This window comes from Diachasmimorpha longicaudata, chromosome 16 (genome assembly GCF_034640455.1).
Source record: "Diachasmimorpha longicaudata isolate KC_UGA_2023 chromosome 16, iyDiaLong2, whole genome shotgun sequence".
Classification (NCBI taxonomy): Eukaryota; Metazoa; Arthropoda; class Insecta; order Hymenoptera; family Braconidae; genus Diachasmimorpha; species Diachasmimorpha longicaudata.
The window spans coordinates 1,864,035-1,885,532 of record NC_087240.1 but is presented as its reverse complement, the minus strand read 5'-3'; the positions used below and the strand labels follow the sequence as shown (position 1 = coordinate 1,885,532).

General features: G+C 38.0%; 1 protein-coding gene across 1 annotated transcript in view; it reads left to right on the top strand.

The window, feature by feature from the left end:
• Positions 1-357: 357 nt before the first annotated feature.
• Positions 358-21,498, top strand: part of Rhogap102a (Rho GTPase activating protein at 102A) — a 55,895-nt gene continuing 34,754 nt past the window's right edge. The window contains exons 1-3 of the mRNA XM_064135737.1: positions 358-3,175; positions 15,897-16,053; positions 16,141-16,257. Coding sequence (XP_063991807.1) covers positions 1,292-3,175; positions 15,897-16,053; positions 16,141-16,257 — 2,158 coding nt within the window. The 5' untranslated portion in view covers positions 358-1,291. The remainder of the gene's footprint in view (positions 3,176-15,896; positions 16,054-16,140; positions 16,258-21,498) is intronic.

The window sequence follows — 21,498 nt, the reverse complement described above, 5'->3', positions numbered from 1 at the left end:
ACGTGAGAACCTGAATTTTGAAAATACTTTAAATTCAAAAATTAATTAAACCATTTGTTTACTGTATAAAAAATCATGATCGTTATTTATTAAGTTTCAATATTCCAATCAATGAATTTGCAATCACACAGTCCAATAATTTTCCTAGCAATCCTGTCACCCCACCACCTTCATTTCCTCTCGTACAAGACCTAGAACAATACCATAATTTATCACTGAACCCGCTGTCATCGTCATCATATCCGTCATCATTGAAAAATTCATCTTGAAACACTCACCACAACCTGAAGAATCGTGCAGTCCGAGCCGACCGAGAAACCAAGCAAGTGAACGAAGAAAATGAGAAGAAGAGAACTGCGAAAATGACGAAGGCTAGGGAATCAGAAGAAAGATGAGCGGGACGAGGTACGAGAGCGGTATGTAGACGATTTTAGAAACAGAACGTCCACGTCGTCGCGACGCCCTGAAAGCAGTAGTCGTGTACCTTAGGCAGCCTCCACCTTGCCGACTCGCGCGACAGCCGATTGGACCAGAGTTTTTTGCTCATTCAACACCAGCGGACAACATCAGTTCAAAATTTTCCATCCAATCATGTCAGTGGTGCATTGATCTGTACAAATTTCGAGACTACGATGTCAAAGTGGGCCCCAAGTCAAAGGCAAAATGTAATTACAGCTCAATAATTCAACTCATAGTCTCTAAATATCGGAAGTAATATATTTCCTTCAAAATCTGTGAGAGATTCGACTAAAGTGATTTTTAATGAAAAGTCCAAGTGAAATTAGTGACCATTCCCAAGTACAATTTCGAGATTACACAGCATCAGGTACGAAAAAAATCTCTAAATCTTCAGAGATAAATATCTCCCCCGTTTCCAAAGTTTACCCGCTCAACTATTTGGCTACGGAAATCTCTCGGATGATCGGATCGGTGCCCGATACCAAAATAGAAGATCGAGGAATCGCCCAACCTACACCGCCTCCTTAACTCAACTGTTCAACGTATTGTGGAAAAGTCAAATATCTCATTCTCCAGTGACTAGTGACAACTGTAACTTTCCCATCCCACGAAGTGATTGAGTTTGGAATATCAATTAATTGGATCACCTCGACCCGAGTGTCATCGAATCACCGCGAGTAGTGGGCAGACGGCATCATATGAATGTGTGAGACGTCCCGATTAGTCTGGCATGTTGGTTGTGATGGTGGCAATTTACTAATTAGTGATATACCGTGGTTAAATTATAAGCGCGAAAGTGGTGCGCGTCGCGAAGAAAGAGTGGGACGCCGTAATGGCGGAGCGTCCCGGCGGTATAACCGCAAAGAGGCGGTCGCGTCGTGATAGCAGCGAACATGCGGACCCCCATCACGGTACATCGTCCTCGAAGGAGCGGAGGACGAAGAAGTCGAGCAAGCCGATGAAGGAGAGATGGTTGTTAACTCGAAAAACATGGCGTTACATGGCGGACGCGGGAAGGCGATTGATACCCGACGGGGCGCACAATCGGCCAGAAGATATTCCAAAAATTGAACAGTATTTTCAGGAAGTCTGTCAAAAGGAGCCCAAGTTTTTGCTCTGGAGGAAGGGATCGTATCCCGGAAGTTTGGGTTTCCGGACACATCGGCATCGTAGACTCCACAAAGGCGGAAGTTGTCGGACTAAAGCAAGTTCAGCGGATGAGGCCGATGATTTCCGCAGGTCCAGTCAGATTTTCACGTTCCAGCCGATGTCAGGTGGTCGTTTTGACGTGGTGAAGACCAAAAGAGATTGGTTGTTGTCAGGTGGTAGCACACCGACGACTCCTGTGGCTCGACGACGAGCTTACCAAGAGAATGCTGAGGCCAAGATACTGGCGGATATGTTGCAGAAATATTTGAATTTGCAGGGAGAGTCCTCCGGAGCTGCTGGAGGAGCAGAGGAAAAGAACAGCAGACCTGAAGTGTCGTCCGCCACTACTGACCTGCCTTTCGATTATGAAAGTCTCATCAACAAACTCCAGCAGCACCTCAACATGATAATGTTGGAAAGCAGAAGTAATGAAGCTCCGGAGAAGTGTCCAGGATCCTCAAGCTTTCATGACACTCAGCCACCCTCAGCGATACCTTATCGTGGGGACTATGTCCACAAATCACTGATTGATACCTTGAATCGACATTACGCCAAATCTCCAAATCGTGAACACGTGATTTCCGGTATTTTAACTGATAGAAAGTTACTGGAGAAATTGTATTTTGATCTGCGATGCACGAGAGGATTCAGAGGTCCCAGGGCGACGGGAGTATACACTTCACCCCCTCGATGGTGGGGGAATCCCCGGACTAGAGTTCAGAAAGAATCCGACGATTATTGGACGTCTGACAAGAGGGACTTTGCATCACCTCCTCCGTTAATCGCAGTCCAAGGCCCAAGTACTGATCGAGGGTCAGCTGACGCGTGCATTCAGACGGATCCGGTTACGAAGGAAGTCCTGGACGAATTGAAGGAAATTTATGCTGAAAGAGAAAGGGAGGAGGTCAGTCTGTGTCCGAGGGACAGTGGCAAGAACTCCAGGAGGCGGAGCAGTGTAGAAAATGATGATGTATCGCCGTCTGTCAGTGATACGATCAAGAGGTACCTAAGAATGGCGAGGAAAAAGTCATCAGATGTCGATAAAACAGATCGATTCAAGAGGGTGAATTACGATAGAAATTTGAGGAACATCAAGGCCAAAGGGGAGATCACAAAGCCTGGAGATGATGAGGACAACAGCAAGGGATCTCAAACCGAGACTTCTTGGATAGTGGCGTACAAAGATTGTGTGTTATTGTCTTCGGAAACTGGTGAAAATTTATCAGATGGAGATACGACAACTTCACCTGTCAGCAGAAATGCCAGCTCGAGGAGCAGCATGGATGCTGGTCTTGGCTCGGAGGAACCCAGCACACCCAAATACCACCAATCTTTCTTATCCCATCTCCTTCATGGTTCCAATACACATAAGGATAAACCTCACTCTGCACCAGGTTCACCTGCTCTTACTTCTCCCACTTCCACAGGTGGCGCAGCGATGCAGAAGAGTAAGTCATCAAGCAGTGTTGTCCATCATGGTAGTCGACTTGTAGCGAAGAAAATTTGGAGATCGAGGAGTAAAAGCACGTCGAGGTCTATCAATCAGCCGTCTACGTGGACGCCTCAGGTAAATTTTTATTTTGTTTCTGTATTATATATATGCATCATTGATTATTTAAATTGAGTGAGTTTTTTCAATTGGATCTTTGGGAAGTTAGACAAATTTAATTAAGACTGCAATTCATCTTCTATTTATTATATTATATTATATATATTATTAGTATTATATATATGTGTATATAATACTAATAATAAAAATATATATATAATTTTTTTGTCTCTCATTATAATTCTCTTTGAATTATTTGATGTCTAAAGAAGGTTAGGCGATGTTTCTTGTTACTTTGAGAGTGAATTTGTCTGGTATCCGGTAGGTCAGTTGGTAAGAGTACTCGGCGCGATACTGGCAGACCCGGGTTTGATTCCTGGTTGGGTTAAAGCGGAAATTTTTTCTCTCTGATTATAATTCTCTTCGAATTTTATATACGAGACATAGTCGCGCGCCACCGCGCGCGATTTGGTTAATCTTAATTGTTGTGATATTTTTTATTTAAGTCACATTTGCGGTGAGCGCACCTTATTTTAACTACTGTATGAGTAGAGCAGTTGAATTATAGGGATATAAAAAGTCAATGTAATATTTAAATTCAAAATAATTATACGAAAATGATCCGGAAGTAATCGCGTATGACGTTGAACACGTCATCATTTCGTAAACATGGATTTTTAAAAATTGCTGATATATTCACAGCTGATCTATTTCCCACTTGTAGGCAACATGCAAAATTTTAAATGTCTTGAAGCTGTAAGACGACTTGGAAAATACAGGAGTTTCGAGAAGATATAGATATTTACATTTGATGAGTAACTTGTTTCATTTCCATTTTCTAACTAAGTTTTTATTTTCTACTAATTAACTCATCCTTTGACTTGATTTACTTGAAACTTGTATACTTGTGAAATTCAAATTTTGCCGCTGTGAATGTATCTACCAATCACGAATAAGTGTTACGGAATTTCGATATGTTCAATTCGATTCGAGATTTGAGGTGTATGTCCTTTTTACAAAAGGATAATATATATAATGTATATATAGGTATTGGATTATGAGTTTCGTTAGATTTTGTATTTTATACGAATGTTTAGTCAAAATTAGGGACCTCAGCGAGGGGCCCAATGAGTGCCGATTTCAGACGATTTCAAAGAGATTTCGATAACTTCGTTGTTAAGACAGGTCATTTTTATTGCGGAAATTTTATCGTGTCACAGTTGCACTGAAATTTTAGAATATCTCGATCCTGAAAATTCACAAGTGCGTGGAACAATTAAACCGAATTATTAATTACGGTTCAATTTTTTCCCGAAAGTGAACAGAAAACTAGATAATTCTGGGAAATAGGTTTTTGAGTTTGGAGGACAGTGACTCTGAATGCGACTTAGGTGGAATAATCACAGTAAAATTGGTATTTTCTTTTTTTGTATTTGTAGTAATTCTATTAGTCACTAGGGGGCGCGGCCCCCTGATCGCTGCGCCAGCTGACCCGCCGGGGGCTTCGTCTCCTCAGTTTTTTTGGGGGCAATTGCTGATTTCATGCCATGGAATGCCATGGAATCGTATGCCATGGAAAAGGGGTAATTGATTCAGACTGCTCCTGAAATTGTCATTCGACAGTCGTAAAGTTAATTTCCTTCTTAGTATAATATTCGAATAAAGTTAAGGGGTTACTCTCATGTGAACGCCTATATTTTACCACTTTTTACGAAATTTTTTTTTGTGCCACAACAAACTTCAATCATGTTGGTTTTTTAATATATTTTTATTTGTATTTTGAAATGTACGAAAAAATTTTTTTTTTCGTTTTTTACATTTTTAACATATATTTTTTTTAAGTCAAAGCAGTCCCCAACAAAAAAAGGTAGTTCACTGGTCAAGGTGATAGCGGCTGTTCATATTGTCTGAGATAAAAAAATCGAATGGATTATTATTCAGTAGATCTGCGGCTATCGACCCTACCAAATATAATCAATTTCATTGAAAAAAAAAATATCGAACTTCAAAAAAAAATTACGAAAATCTTGTTCTTTTTCGTTGAAAATCGTTTAAAAAAAATATGAAAATATTTTCGAAAATAAACAATTCTGGTAGGGATGATAACTATAAATGAGTAGAAGAACATATGTAAATTTTAAAGCAATCGGTTGAATACTTTTTCTTGGAGGACCTTGACCGTTTCAGAAAATGATGATTCGAGAAAAACGCGTTTAAAGTTTAAAACCTGGTAGACAATTGCTTACGACACGTCGGCGACTATGAGCTGTAACTTATCAAATACTATGAATTTCGGTCTGAATTTTTCACAGCATGTTTTCAATAGGTTTTACTGTCAAAATAAAAAAAAAATCGATTTTTCGAAGTGATCACATGAGAGTAACCCCTTAATAAGTTTCTACTTTCACAAGTTTTATGCGATGTCATCGATTACAAGAGATTGCAATAGAAATCAATGAAATCCCATGATTTAACTGATTTCATTAGATTTTCAGCGATTTCATACAATTTCCTTGCTCATTCTAATTGACGTAATGATTTTACAAAGTGACACTCCCTCAGGACTTAGAGTTCACCCATCGATTACGAAATCCATTTAGAAAAATTAAATGACCATTTCGAATTTCTGATAGACATCGAATGTATTCAGAAAAATATTATAAACTATTTTGGGAAAATTCTGTGGTGATTTCATAAACTTTTTTATATTATATTTCTCCTTTTCTTGTCAGGTGTCAGGTGTAGATATTTATTATTTTTATTAAACATTAAAGCATCAATGTTTATTTAGATTTTGTATGAATTTTATTCGGTTGCTGTGGGTTATCTTTTTACTATATAAGAGCAACTATTAAATGATTACGAGGGCATAAATTTAAAAATTCGGAGGTACACGGACTTGAAGTCGAGTGGGCTATCGTCTCACATATCCAATTTGTCGAAGTGGTGGTCTGGTGCTGTGCCAATTAAGCTGTCGAGCCCTCCCCCGTGTCTATTCGAGTACATAGTCCAGAAAATAATACAAATGTAAAGATCAAGTTTGAAATAATTTTCTTGTTTAATTTTTTTATTATGTTTAATTATATATTTCGGCCCTTTTCGTCGTCTTTCGGCTAATTACCCGACTTTCGTTTTATTAATCCATATTTTATAAGTGATATATGTGGAATTTCATTTTCTGGGGTTTTTACAAAAATAGCAGACGAGTAATCAATATATCTGAGGCGGCTATATCGTTGATTTATTGTCGATATTTTTTCTACGTGCAGACTAGGAAGGCTTTGGAACTCTAAGATACTTTTTACACATTCGTCAAAATTAATAAGAGAATATCGAAATAAAATGATTTTTGGTTTTTCATTTGTTGAATCTGATCTATTTCGGGAGAAATTTTTCCCGATAATCTACAGACGAGATAAATATCTTTTACAAGATTCGTATTTTGACATAATCGAAGAGAACCATACTCAACACATGATGACATTATAGAGAATTTTTTCTCCTCAACTAATATTTTTTAATCTTATTTTGTGCATTGGACACATCGATGTTTAACGCTGCGCGAAAGAATGAACGAATCAAAAATTCTTTTTTTTGGATACTGCCAAAAAATATTTTTTAAAAAGTGTGACATCCGTCGAAAATAACCACAACTCCACTTTTTGAATAATTATCAATGTTAAGAATATTTGAAACACAATTTTCTTTTTTTTGGGAGAGGTGTTAATGGAAAAGGCCTACGGGCAAATAACAAGACAATGTAATAAATCAAGAAAGAAGAATATTAGGGAAAGTCGGACCAAAGACCCTTTAGGTATTTATTAGAATTTTAGCTACAGATCTCAACCCATTTTTTATATAAAAAAGGTCTAAACACTTTCACTTAGTAAAAGTGTAGTAATTAAATTAATAATCAAGTTATCATTAGCAAGTACATTTTCCTCGATCAGGTGACACTGGAAAATGAGGATGACTCTGTGTCACTCAAGGTCGCATCCATCATTAGCCTAAACACATGGAATCATGTTATTAGGGGTTGATATAAAAACCCCAGTATTTCGGTTAAAAAATCAGTTCACTCAAGTATCCCAGGCACTCTGATTGTTATATCAACCCGATCGCTAAACATAGTCAAATAAGTTAACCCTCATGGTTAGAGGAATTAATAAGAAAAATAGGTAGTTCTATTTGTTATAAGAATTTTGTATGATTCTCTAAAAACAGTCGTTGGCTGTATTTCTGTGGACTGCCCGTCACTCGTACGTTTTTAAAGTAATTTAAAAACGGATATCAAATAATGTTTATGTAAAATACCGAGAGAGTCTGTCTGATATTGTGATAATTGAATGTAACCGATACGATGTAATTCATAACTTAGAAAAAGTGCTGATGTTGTAGCGAAGTGTTGGAATTTTGTCTAAAAGCACGGACCTCGAGGAGAGGCGCGTGAGGAAATATTGCCTGCAATAAAATGTTTTTAAGACGATGGGAAATATCCGGGACAGATCCGATCGTCGTTGATGAGCTACGAGGGATTATCATCATATTCCCGAAACCCCCATATAAAACTAAATTGTCGGAAATTGAGTAATCGCAGGGAAAAACGTCATTAACGAAACTGAATATTTTACTCAGCGAGCATAATTGTATTGAATTGATTTAATACTGTGTTCGATTGAACACTCTATAGTTGTAAGCTCTAGAGTTCTGACCTACACAGAGCAGGATTTTCAATTCTGCTACACCTCGAAGTGTTCTGTGCGTAGCTATTTTTAATAAGGGGGTGAATCACACTCACGATTCTATTGAATATTGAATTTATTATAAAACAAATACAACTATATTGGAGACCTTCGATGAGGTGACTATTTGGGGAGTTGGGGTGATACTGAGGAGTAGCAGGAATTATGGAGATAACTTGGAATGAAAATTGGGGGGGGATGGAAAAATGGAAAAGGAAAATTTCTAGAAATGCCATTTGATTAGCGACGGGCAATTAGAGAAAGGAGAGAGAGAGGTTTGGGTCTCTTGGAGACGATTCCCAAAAAACGTCTGTCTGGAGGAATGAAGGAGGATCAAATATAATAAAAGTAGGAATGAGGGGCAATAATGGCACGGAGTAAAATAGGCCGATGGAAGAATGGAATCATAAAATAATTCAGCAATTGAGAAAGTAGGGAGGATTATCTCCATGAGTGCATTTAAAAGAGGTCCAGAGTTCAAGAAGGATGATGGAAAGAAATTTCATTCTATTGTATGTCTGAAATAGTGAAATTGGCCATTATAAAGGTTTACTAATCTGGTTGGGGAGAAAAAAAACTATTTGAATGAATATTAAGGAAATTCTTACGTATAAATTAAATAATTTTATTTCCAAACAAAAAAATAAGACTTCGCTTCATTTGATACGCAACATTAATAAAACGATTTGCTCGATGGATTTATAATTTTAGAATTATTAAGCAGAGGCTTTTATGATTTATAACATCTTTAGTTTCCAGGAAAAAAAATGCACAATAAAAGAAATTCTTATGCGCCAGAACAAGGATCGATAATATTTGTCTCGAATGCAGGCATTTGGAGTGTTCCAAACGCTAAGGAAATACATGGGGAAATTAATCTATTGTGACTCGTGTCACATTTTTAGGAAATATTTCTCTCTCTGCAGTAATAAATTGGAAGTAATAGATTTATAGCCCGAATATCATAGTTGAAATATCCGTCAGAAATTTGACTGCTCATTGGATTATCTGAATTTCGCCTCTTTGGTCCAGATGAAAATTCAAGATGAACTGAAAGTATTAATTGACAATATTGAGTAATTAAAAAAGATATTATTTATGTGATTATTTTTATTTTCAACTCGTTCAACTTTCCATAATTATACAGTTGAAAAGCATGAAGATAACTATTTTTACGTGACCTTGACAGCACGTGGATACCACAGAAATTTCGTTGGCCGTTGTTGTGTCACATGTCATGAGAAAAAAAAGTCAAGTAACAGACGACATATGGTAAAATTTTCCGGGCTTAGGTGAGAAGACAGATAGTGATACAATGTAACGAATTTGGGTATTGATGGATACAATAGCATGACCTTGATCAACTTGTAAACTCATTAGTCGCTTGAAGCACGATAACTAATTTAAGGTCTCGAGAGTTTAGTTGGTGGCGTCCGAAATAGCTACACATTTAACACTTAGAGTATACTTATTACGTGACGCTGAAAATATTCTCACGGTATTTTCAAGCTCTTTGGGGAAGATTATTTAGTCCGCTTGTATTTTTCGATGCTTGACTGACGCCTCTCATAGGATTAGAGAACATGAGTTAATTATTTCATGGAAATCATAGATATTTTTTGTTAATTTTTTTATTAATGTTTTTAAGCAGCAATTCTCTTGAAAATTGATGAGGAGTTTTATGCCATTGGGAGACTTGCAAAACGACTTCAATCACTCCCTCCCCCCCAAATTGTCGCTCACTTTTTTTTCAAATTTTTTAGAAATTTTTTTTTAGAAGTTGTGATATATATATTTTTTTTATTTAAGGATTTTTAATAAAGGTTGTTAATTATATCTCTGCTAATGGTTCGTCTGCGACCACTGAATCTCGCAGGTCCTGCACGGAGAGAAAAGTTCCAGAAAAATTACGGAACAAGTCGCGTAATCTGCCAGCGAGAGTCGTTTTAAGTAAATTTTGATGGCAATGAAACAGAATAAATCTGACACATTCAGTAAATTTTCGGGTGTGTAACTGAAAAAGTACGGAGAGGCACGTAATTTGTCTCTCTACGAATGGTAAATCAGAAAATTTAAAGTGAATTTAAATACTTAATACGTCTCGAACTGTAAGAATTTAGATAGAATTTCAAAGTTTTTACGGTACTGGCGCGGTATTTTCACGAAACGTAAATTTCGTAAATTTTCGTAAATTTCTATTGATTGGATGTGTCATCTTATTCGTGGTTGATCGTATCTTCTCGGGCTTTTTCGACAAAGGTCCTAACCTGATCGTGGTCCGTCACACGGAGAAAAAAAATCCATAAATATTACGAGAAAAGTAAAATAAATATTACGGGAAAAGTCCATCTTTAAGGCCGTTGCCTTAGTGACTGAAGGGCTTGCGACTACAAATAAGTCGAAGACACGTATTGAGCACAGTCCAACATCTCATTATGAATTGTCTGATATATGCACCACAGCGAGAATACATTGCGGAAATGATCGGGAATCTTCAATGATACCAGGCGGCTCAGGCTCCTGTGTCATCTAGGGAGTCATTTACCTCGTTCGCGGGGTTATGTAAAGAGTGCATGTGGCTGAAGTGTGTAGTATATTTGTGATACTCGTGTGATTGGCAGTCCGCGGCTTCGCCTCGGGCCGCCAACTTCACACTCGTTACCACCCAGTCGCACATGTATCCGAACTATACTTTTTGTTAGTGATGTTACGTTAAGGGAGTGATGACCTGTGTCATTTTTCGTAAACGAAAAGTGTTTTCGTTTACGAAAAAACACTTTTCGACACGAGCTGAACGTAGCAGGAGTAACAAAAGAGTATATTTTGCTCGAGAAGTTGAGAAAATTGCTGACGCACCTGATGGTTTTATTTAATTTTGTTGGTTTTCCTGAAGGACTTGTAATATAGAATGAAGAGGACATGCTTTCAGACGAGTAAATAGTCCAATCTAAGAAGAGACGCCTTTGGCCGAGTTCTTAGCGCGTTTATTTCATGACCGAAGCGTCTTGTGAGCGAAAATGCGGGTTCAGGTGATGGAAAAGTAAATTCATCGTCCCAGGTAGAAGTTGGATTGTGAGTTGGATTTACAAGGTTGAACATTTGAGCTAGACAGGTCTTGTTAGGGGATCATACCACAGCTTCTTGCCAATACTAGCTAAATACACGCCCGAATGACAAAAACGTGCATTTCATATCCATAGCAATCTATGTACGTCTCCCCCCCCCCAATCGTATTTAAACTGACTAAGTTAGGTGAACACTGGTTTTACAAGAAATCTGTTTATGAAATAATATCCTATGGTCATAACAAACAATGAATAGTCTGTGTGAACACAAAAAACAAGATCTGTAGGGCTCACTTGAGGACGGAAAAACCGAGGGGAACCAAGAAAAGGTAATAGTGATCTGCTTGTTCTCAAATTAATTTTCATGTAAAAATCTGTAACAGATTTCCTTAACATAAAGATTTTCTTTCACTATTACAGTGGTTCTTGGATTTTGTCTGGACATGACGAAATTGATTGTCTTCAAATTTGAGATTTTTACCTTGAAAAGGAAGGTTTATATAGTCAATTATTTACGGGTTCTAACGGTCTTTACAAACATTGAATAGTGGTGTCGTCATAAAAAATGTTGGATAAGATTTTAAATGAGGGAAAAAGGGCAACTAGGATTATCCTCAATATAATTTTACAAAAAACGGATCAGTCCAGACCAGTATTTGAAGCAAGGACCATCCGATTATCCATCGAGTGCATTTTTTAGAGTTTGTTTATTATTGAAATTACAGTAATTTGTTTTAGACATTACGAGGTATGAAATTAACTCCTTAAAAATATCTTGCATGCTAGTTAAATCCAAGTTTAGTTGATAATGGTAGGTCAATGTTGGGCATCCTGTTTATCTGATTTCTATTTTACTATTTAGCCAACGTAACACCTAAAAAGTGCTCCTTTTCTAGTGAGTAAATATGAAGTTTTTTTTAGATACAACAGTTGCTGTCCTAGGACTTGAAATAGTTAGGAAAAAAATTTTTTGTTCAATTAGCCAAAAAAAATCTACAGTAACTGTTTCGAGTGAGTTGTAGGCTAAACTTAGATCATTTTTATACATATATACATTTATAGAGCGCTTAGCGTTAGTTAGACAAGGCTAACAGGGGTAGCCAGCCACCTATCAGGGCCTCCAGATGTTCTGAGCATGAGGTTGGATGTCTCCTGCTGCGACACTGACGTGTTTCTCCAGTCTCGCCTTGACTTCAGGGATGTGCGTGGTGTGGTTATCGAGCCACCAGAACTTTTTGTGGAAACGACTATCATCAATGAAGTCTCGCTCAGGGATTGAGCGTGAGTGCTGTGGTTGCTAGTTAAAGCCCCAGGGTATTGGAATTGTTCTTGTTTCTGCTGTGTCTGCACAGGTCGTACAGCACAGGTTTGTTATTCGTTTTTTTATTGGGCATTTGGATGAGGCCCAATCTGCCCAAATGGGTGAAGTACCTGGGTCGCAGGTAACCGCTTTGACAAGGCAGATTCAATTTCATTGGGTCCACAATACTCAAACAATTGATGGTGTTGTTGGAGATGTCTCCCATTCGGGAAACGTAATCTCTCGTGAATCTGAAGATGAAGTTATCCATCCTGGGGATGTTGGTTCTGTCGTATAGAATGTGGTTGTTGATCGTGCGTTTGTTCTCCCAGTGGGCAGATCTGTACATGTTGCGTGACTTGCGTTTTTGAGGTTGGGAGGAATCTTGGTAATTGGCTTTGGTTTGCCATAATTGTATCAATTCAGGGTTGATACACTCGAACTACCAAATTAATATCACTCGAGATGTGATTTTTCACTGAAGTCTCTCCGGGTGTTGTTTTGTCACTCGATTAACAAGAACTGTGTGAGAGGAAACTTAATTGATTAGGGAAAGTAATAATCAAATTACATTGACACTGGGCTGCTCAAATCTCTATTTGCTATTTTTTATTGACCACGGTCTTTGCGTGCAATAGATACAAAACTTAAGATTTCACTCCAACTTCACTTCCAAAAACGAACTGACTGGATCTTTTCGTTTTCCTCGTGAGAGTGTCCAAAGAAAGAGGAGGGAATTTGCTATACAACAATTATTTGTCGTCTCTCTGATTGGTGAGCCAAGAACCTTCGAACTCATTGGTGTGATCTATTGATGGTGGGACTAGAGAGGGTGTGACTTGAAGACAGGCAGAAATTTGACATTTTCGAAGTCATAAATTCCTGGCCAGATCCTTCTGAAAGTGTGTTCAGCGTATGGGTGCTAGTAAAGTTGGCGAGTTTCCCACCATAAATGACAGGTTCGGAGGTTGTTGGTCTTCGCGCGCGATTTTAGGGTTGACAAAAAAAGTGAATTTCTGAAAAGCTGATGAGTTTTGGGGAACAAGATTTTTTGCAGATGACCAGCAGCTTTGTCCCAACTACTAAGTCGTGCCTTTCTTTGGAATTGCCGGATTAGACGAATGAAAAAGCGGATTAAAATTGCCCTTCTTCACGTGCTCTTTCTTCTCTCACTCTTCAAAATCCATGGTAGTTTAGAATATTTTTCTTTCTTGGAAGATAATAAATTATAATTAAACACAATTAGAGGATAAATGAAGATAGAGGTGTTGGAGACGAAATAATAATCTTTCAGTAAATCTCGGTAATTTTTATGAATAGCTGTGCTAGTGATATTTGTTACTTTCTTTCCAAGCGTCACTAGGGTTGGCCCAGTGCTGGCCCAGACCTGAGCCAATCACCAATTTCTACCTGGGCATTTGAATTATCTGGTTCCTAGCCGCTTCTTCAGTTCAGATCTCTTCTGTATATCAACCTCCGCCATTCTTCTCACATCAATCATTTTTCACATGTAAGACGACAAATTTACCACACAGCGTTCCACGTTTTCGGATTCAATTTTTTGATGAAATAGACTTTCTTGACCTCGCTGTGATAAATTGATCATGTGAAAAATAATGCTGTGTTTGATTGATAATACGATGAGTGATGCTGTTATAATTAGTTTTTGTAATCGATAATACTATGAAGATGTGTTCTTGTAACGAGTATTTATAATTAAATGAACTACAATATTACAGAACTGCAAAATATAGAGGTGATACCGTCTGTTGTACAGGTACTCAACTTTCCGTTCAGACCAAGTTGACTGGTTTTCAAACCGTAAAAACTCATATCGAAGGGCAGGTGCTTTGCCAGATAAGTTATTGTGGTTTTCGTAGTTCTATTGTGGACCACTGAGTTTGAGAAGAGGACAGAAGAGACGAGATATCTATCTCCAAACTCTCTCTTTCCCTGACCGCCACTACTCGCGACAAGGTGCCATAACGTAACGATGGGAAACCAGTTTTAAATGGTTAGTTACGTTTCTATTGTTTGGGATCGTGATGTTCGGGATAAGGTATTGAAATACGCCGATGATGAACTGCGAAGAAACGTAAAAACAGAGACTAAAATTTAGGCTAGATCAAACAGTTTATTATTTATTTAGAGTGACTCGATTTCGCGAAGACCCAGGGGAAAAAACATCGGAGCGAAAACAGGAAGACAAGAGAGACAGAAGTATAGGGATTATTGTGATTATAACTTACAGTGATTGGAGAAATTCAAGGAAATGCTCAGATGGCGAAACTGATGTTCCTATCGCGGTCTTCAGGGGTGTCTGACCGATGTGGGGGTCGTTCTACTAGGCCGTTAGTTGCAGTGGCGCGGATGAAATCAGCGTGATATCTTGGTGATTCTGGTTCCCAGACGAAGATGGTGGTGATACTGAAGATGTGGTGAAGGTCTTTGAAGGTTCCGCGAGGGGTTTTAAAAGATTTTACGGCTTGATACAAAAAAAAGGTTCACTTAACTGGGAGGGATGACGGGGTGTCGTTTGAAACCGCAGGTATATTAGGACTGCTCTTTCCGGTGATGATTGTCGAACTACTTTTTCTGCCGCACGAGCCCTTTTTTATAATGAGAAAACCGCGCCAATTGATGACGTGGTGTCTAGGATCTTCCCCTTTCTTCATTCTGGGCTAGTTAGGGAAAATTTCCTTTAAGGAAATATTCGTGTCCGATTTGACGGTAGTGGGGGATGCATAGTTCCACCCCTTTCATTGGCGCCAGTCAAGGTGGTTGATTAGTTCGCGCTTTTCTTGATGACAATCTAAGCCATATGTATCCCATAAATTGTCTGAACTCTCTGAAAAGGTGAGTTCCAACTGGAACCATACGGGTTGAGGTCTCGGAGCTAATTGAGAAGTTTACCACATCTACGAATTTTTTAGAAGCGTACAGGCATCTGACACGCGAAATTAGACGGATGTACCTTGAAATAATAAAGGGAATGTTGCACTTGTAAGATATAAAGTTTATTGTACCAAGTTCGTATTATGGACAATTGATTAGAAAAGATTACTTCTTCCTTCGAATGTTCGAATGTAACTAACTCAAAACTCATTTTACAAACCCATTCAGGGTCTCGCCTACTTCTTCTGGCAAGAGGGACCCACATTAAGTTTAAATTTTCTTATTATTTGGTTGCATAAACCAATCCAAACTAAAGTAGTTAATAGTCAGGTTATGGTATCACCTGATCCTTGGGTTCAGTTGAGACTTTATGGCGTGGCCTAAGTGAAGGACGCATGCAGCCAACATTTCCTTTACAACATGTCCTAGGAGATGAGCTTTGGAATTTTATACAATTTAATAACTATTGCTTCAAATGTTACGATACTGAATATATAAAATAATCACGTGCACACATACAGGGTCCCAACAAATTTACTGAAATATCATCTTTCTTGGGATTTATAGTTCCCATCGTCCGCTCATGCGATTTAATTAATTTCGACCCCGTCGTCGGTTAGACCTCTAAGGACTAAAACTGCGTAATAAAAAAACCTATTCATTACCCAGATAAAGAGAAAGTAAAAATTCCAATCCCTAGCTACATGGAATGCTTTAATTCATTTCCTGTCTCTTAGGGAAAATGCACATGGGCAGGAACTAACGGACGTCGAGTGACCCTTCAAGATATACCGCTCCGGGCCCTTTCAGAAGTCGAGAGGAAAGTGCTGTGCAGAGTTGCCGTCGCGAAACTACAAGCTTTGAATCTCGGTGTTCATATCAGGCCGCCCAATGGTTTGTGGATAATCAATTAGATATAATCTTAATGAACAATCATTTTTATTGCGTTGTTCATGATTTTTTTCTTTGTGTTATTTGCAGAGTCCCTCGGGACTGGATCCATTTCCAATAAGCCGAAGAGACGAGCTTATTTATTGAAACGGAAAGCACTTACAACTGGGTTTTTTGATAACAAAAGCAAAGACGACAAGGACAAGGGTAAGTTCAAGAAAATAATCCTCATTATTATAGATTTATTTATCAGCGATTCTCAAGAAAGGTCATTGATCTATCAAAATCAATAGAAATGTTTTCAGGAAACTCTTGAGTTCATGTTATGAGAAATATTTGAATGCTTCACATCAAATAAAAAATTCCCAATTGTTTCATAATAATTCTCAATGAATTACTGAAAAATTTTAATAAAATAATTCTGAGTAATTCAATAGAAATTAATGTCATAGGTAATTTGAACAAATTTGTCATAAAATTGGGAGTAAAATTCTCAATTCTCTTAGAACAACAAAAAAATTTTAATTTCCATAGTCAAGATTGCTAGAGCGTCTAGAAGATAGTACATTCCATCCCTCATCTCCCCATTTTTGGAAATTAATGCTTCAGAAACCCCTTCAGGGTTTATTAGAATGAAATAACAATAAATTAGTTATATGAATTTTATTACATTTTGTATTTTGGTTATTAAATTTTTGAGTCACAGTTCTTGAGAAATTAACTGATAGCTTTGAGGTTCCGGACCCACTGACGAACCTTACGAAACATATTAGGAGTGTGAATAAGTCTTTCCCGTTTTTTTTTCAAATTTTGAGCCTTTATTGTGAAAAAATGGTTACAAATGAATTATTGAAAGTATTGGCCATCGTCTTCTTGCGTTTGACACGAATCTTCATCAAGCAAAGTCGCCAATTCTTGATCTTCAAAGATTTGCGGCCGCCCGGAACGCTCCTTGTCTTCCACGTCGAAATCACCACTTTTGAAGCGTCGAAACCATCCGCGAACACTTGAATCATCGACACAACCTTCTCCATAAGCTTCCTGAAGCAATCGATGCGCCTCGGCAGCAGATTTCTTCAAATTGAACCAATAAAGTGAAACTTCCCGCAAATGACGTCGGCTCGGCTCAAATTTCGACATTTTCACGACATTAAAAATTTATGATGCGAAAAAATTTCAACTAATGTGTTAGTGTGGAATTGTTGACAGATGAATAAGCTTTGATTATGACATATGTAACCATTGAATACTCGCACAGTATTGGTGGCGGCATCTCTTACAAAAAACGGGAAAGACTTATTCACACACCTAATTATATTTTTAAATGCATTACTAAAAATCAGGAGGAGTCTGGTTGTTGGAGGTTGTAGTTTTCCAAAATCTATTTCATTTTCTTGCCTTTTGGGTTCTACAACTCTATTAAATCATAGAAATGAAGATGATATGTCCCCTAGGCAGACAGTAGGGGTAGATATGCAAAGGGAATTTCAGATAAAAAAACTGGCAGTGACGGCATGAAAAGGCTGGGAATTTTGAGTTTTACGAAAGCGGAAATCACATGATGTGGGTGAAGCTTGAAACTTTTGTTAGGGGCAAGTCACAGCGGAGAGTGACGCTCCTAAGTAATTTTGTAATCAATACGGTATTCTTATAGTTGACAAAGCTCTCTAGTGGATCTTCCCCCATTAAGCAAACAAAAATCCATGTCATGCCTCCCTATTATCGTCGCATCGAACCTACAAACTTGGGAACAATAACTTGAAAACCTACCCTTACGTCCATTCTCAAACATCATAAAAGCCTTCGATTGTATCTGATATAAAGGCTCTGATATTGCTTTTTAAGCTCCAGCAATTCAACCGTCTCACATACTTCATAAACATCATCGAAAAATTCATGTTAAACCTTCGCCTGTCCATCAAAATAAAAAATAGCTTTTCCTCTAGCAAGACACCCTCCAAGATTCTCCACCCTTATATAATATAGTCAGCCAGGATATCCTTCATCATCTTTTCCAAATAAGTAACTTGAATAAAATACCTTGTGCTGCCAATAATGCTTCGCCAATAATGTGGGGATAATCGGTAAAGGATTTTCAGTTATAAATGACACTTCTACACCAACACATTTATTAATTATGCATACAAGTTTATTAAAAAGTACACCACCATTCCTTACAAATTAGCGTCGAATATTATATACTCTTAACTCTGTAGCCTCTGCTTAACTCTAACTCTAGTCAACTCTGTCTCTAGAATGCAAACTACTTGCTCTTATAGGTAGTCCCTTAGACTACCCCTAATTTTGGTCACCCCAACGCCCTACGTCATAAGGGGCCTCAGTAAAAGTCCCAAGCTCTTTCCTTCTAACGTCAACGGCGTGGGTTGTCGTGACCATCTCTCGTGCGACGTCAATGAGGAAATCCCCATAGTCGCCTCTGACCTGGGTCTTCCGACCCGCAATATCCTTGAATTGCTCGTCTATGCTCGAGTTCTCGGACCCATCATAAACGAACTACTCCAGCAACTACAAACAAATTACTATTCGTTCTAATCCTAACATACTATAAACTTATTCTAAACTAAATTATGAACGTATTTCCCCACATTCATTATAGAAAAATTTACGATGCTTCAATAATTAATAATAATTGCCGACACCTGACGCGACCTGGGTCAAGGGCTGTCAGGGTTCATAAACTTTAATTAAATCTACATTTACCTCTTATTTTGGGCGCCAGCTAATTTTATCGACAAATTAGTAAACGACTAGTTTAATCCTCAGGAAGTGGAAGATGGAGAGACCCAAGTGTCGAGAGATGGAGAAATAAAGAGAATTAAGGCAGAGATACTAATTTTGCTCTACTTACAATGGTGACGATCAAAGGATTTTATTTTTCTAAAATCTAGGTAGTTCCCCTACGACTTAATCCTAGTTTCGACTTAAAATACGATTGTAATGTAGGATCAATAACAAATGAAAGGATTATGATTAGTTTATTTTACGAAGGTTACAGAATATTGTACAGTCAAAATTATATTAGGAGGATGAGGAGAGTATCCTCACGCGTCCGCGGTCAAGTCACAACTTAAACTAAACTCATTCCGCAGCTCACACCCGAAAATGTACTGTCTTCTGTCCCTTTCTTTCATTACGCGTTTTCTTCCCTGAGTCCTTCAACAATGCAGGGTCTGTCCCATGAGTAACCCCACATGGCCGGACAACACTCACCATTATACTAGAAAAAATCCTTAGAACTCGAAACATAACTATAACAAACCTGTCATACTCGACACACACGTCTCCTTTTCCTTGCATTCCTTATATTAAACAAAACACATAAATTACCTTAAAATCTTAACGTCTAAACAAACCTTAATGTCCACTAGAGTCATGTTCTTTCACACGTGCACAAATATCCGATATAACAAAGCACTCACTCATTCATTCTTTATTGATTTCACACATTCCACAGTAATATATTCGAGGATACCGGTTCGGAACAGCTTCTCGTCGCCCTTTTTTTAATTATCCTTCTTTCTTCACAACTTAGCTAAGAGTGCCCATCCATCCTCGCACCCCACTTGGGCCCGCTGGCTCACACCAGAGTGGGGGTTCCAAGGAAAATCGATGCTTTGACGCAAGCGCAGTCGACCGGACCCTCTCGAGCCGTAAAATTGTCGACTATATTAATTCTACTTCTATATTTCGAATGTTCTATCGATGGTGTTGAAGAGAAATAATTAACCCCCGGTTATATGGTCTTAGATGAAGAATCAAACGGTTGGATCACAGAGTTGATTAAACATAAACGTTAGATGGTGTCTTCTAACATAACATGTGACTGTACGGGGTAAGGGACGCGATAGCCGAATAATTTAAAGTCGACTCTTCCTTGGTTTGTAAGGTCCAAGTATAGTGCTTCGTACGCCAATTTCTTCTCCGGTACTACTGCTAACGACGAGTGACCCGAAAGCAGTGACATAGGAAGGTTTTAATAAAAGGGATTTTAATGATTAACCACAATTCACTAAAAAACACACTATATATTTAATAAATCTTTCGTTTAACTTCACAAAAACTATTGATAACAAAATTTAGGTAAATTAATTCGCCCATGAATACACAAACTAATGTTTACTGTGATAACTGTTGCACTTTGCATTTTTATAAAATTTCGGATAGTTCTGTAATTCGAGATCAGAACAGAGGGTTGGATCTCGAGGTTAGCTCGTTAGAATCTTCTTTCGTACTACTTGAATAAAAATATTTCCTAAGAACTCTCAATGTCCAAAAAGTGAAGAGTGGGTGCAATGAAGTTTGTTCCGTTGTACAAAGACAGGGAAAGGAAACTTTTCTGATTGGAGGAAAAATTATTAGAGAGCGTGAAAACCATTGAGGAATCTGCCAGTTGCAGATGACGAAGTTGGGCCCATCATCGTGGCTCGGGGTGGCAAAAAAACGGGGTCCAGATAAATTCTCGGGAAGGTGACGTCCATGTAAATTTTATTGCTGTCATCTGTCACAAGAATTTGGGCAAAATTTAAGGGACAAATAATTTTTTCCGTGTGAACGAGTTCTCAAGGTTTTTTCGGCAGACAAATTTTATGTTTTGACGACTTGTACGCGCTTCAAGTCGACTAATAAGAGATTGAAGCTGCTCATTATGTATGACGTGGAGGAAATTTTAATTGTTCTGGGAAATTCTGGAGAAACTTTGGAAACGAAAATTTTTCCACTGTTGTCTTTATTGGAGTTTACATTTCGAATGTTTATCAAAAATTAATTTAGAGATGGAATGAATAGGTCTTTGTACGATTAGTATTTCTCTTATTCTGGTGTTTCCACTTGAGATTGGAAAAACATTTTTAGGAGAGAAAATTCGAGGAAGTTGGGGGTGATGTGTATGCTCTGTTTTCTTGAATGTATACAGAGGTGCATGAGTGGGACCATTGTTGATGAGAGACGTCAAGTCTAGGGGGTTGTAGCCCTTTAGTTTCTCTAAGGAAACAGACCAGATCGGTGGTGCCTTTCCAGCGTATAATATAAAAGAATAAAACGGGATTCACACGTCTAATCATTTAACAATTATCCAATTTCCAATAGTCATAAATAACATTTTATATATACGATCAAACAGTGACATATTTCAATTCTTCAACTAAAATGTTGAGTTCAAGTTAATCCGACAAACATCTACAGCACTTCGGTTAAGGCCAAAATATGTTTTATTATTGACAAGTAGTTCTGCGTTGTTAATAACGTGAGGCTACACTTGGGTAGATAGACTAAGAGTTCAAAATAGACTGACTTCATTTTTACAAAGTATGGATTTTTATACTATTTCATGCAGACTCCACAAACTGACAATTAATTTTGCTCTTAACAAACTGGATCATATTCGAAACCTCTGCCACAAGCCCACTCCTAGGATCCAGACTCATAACC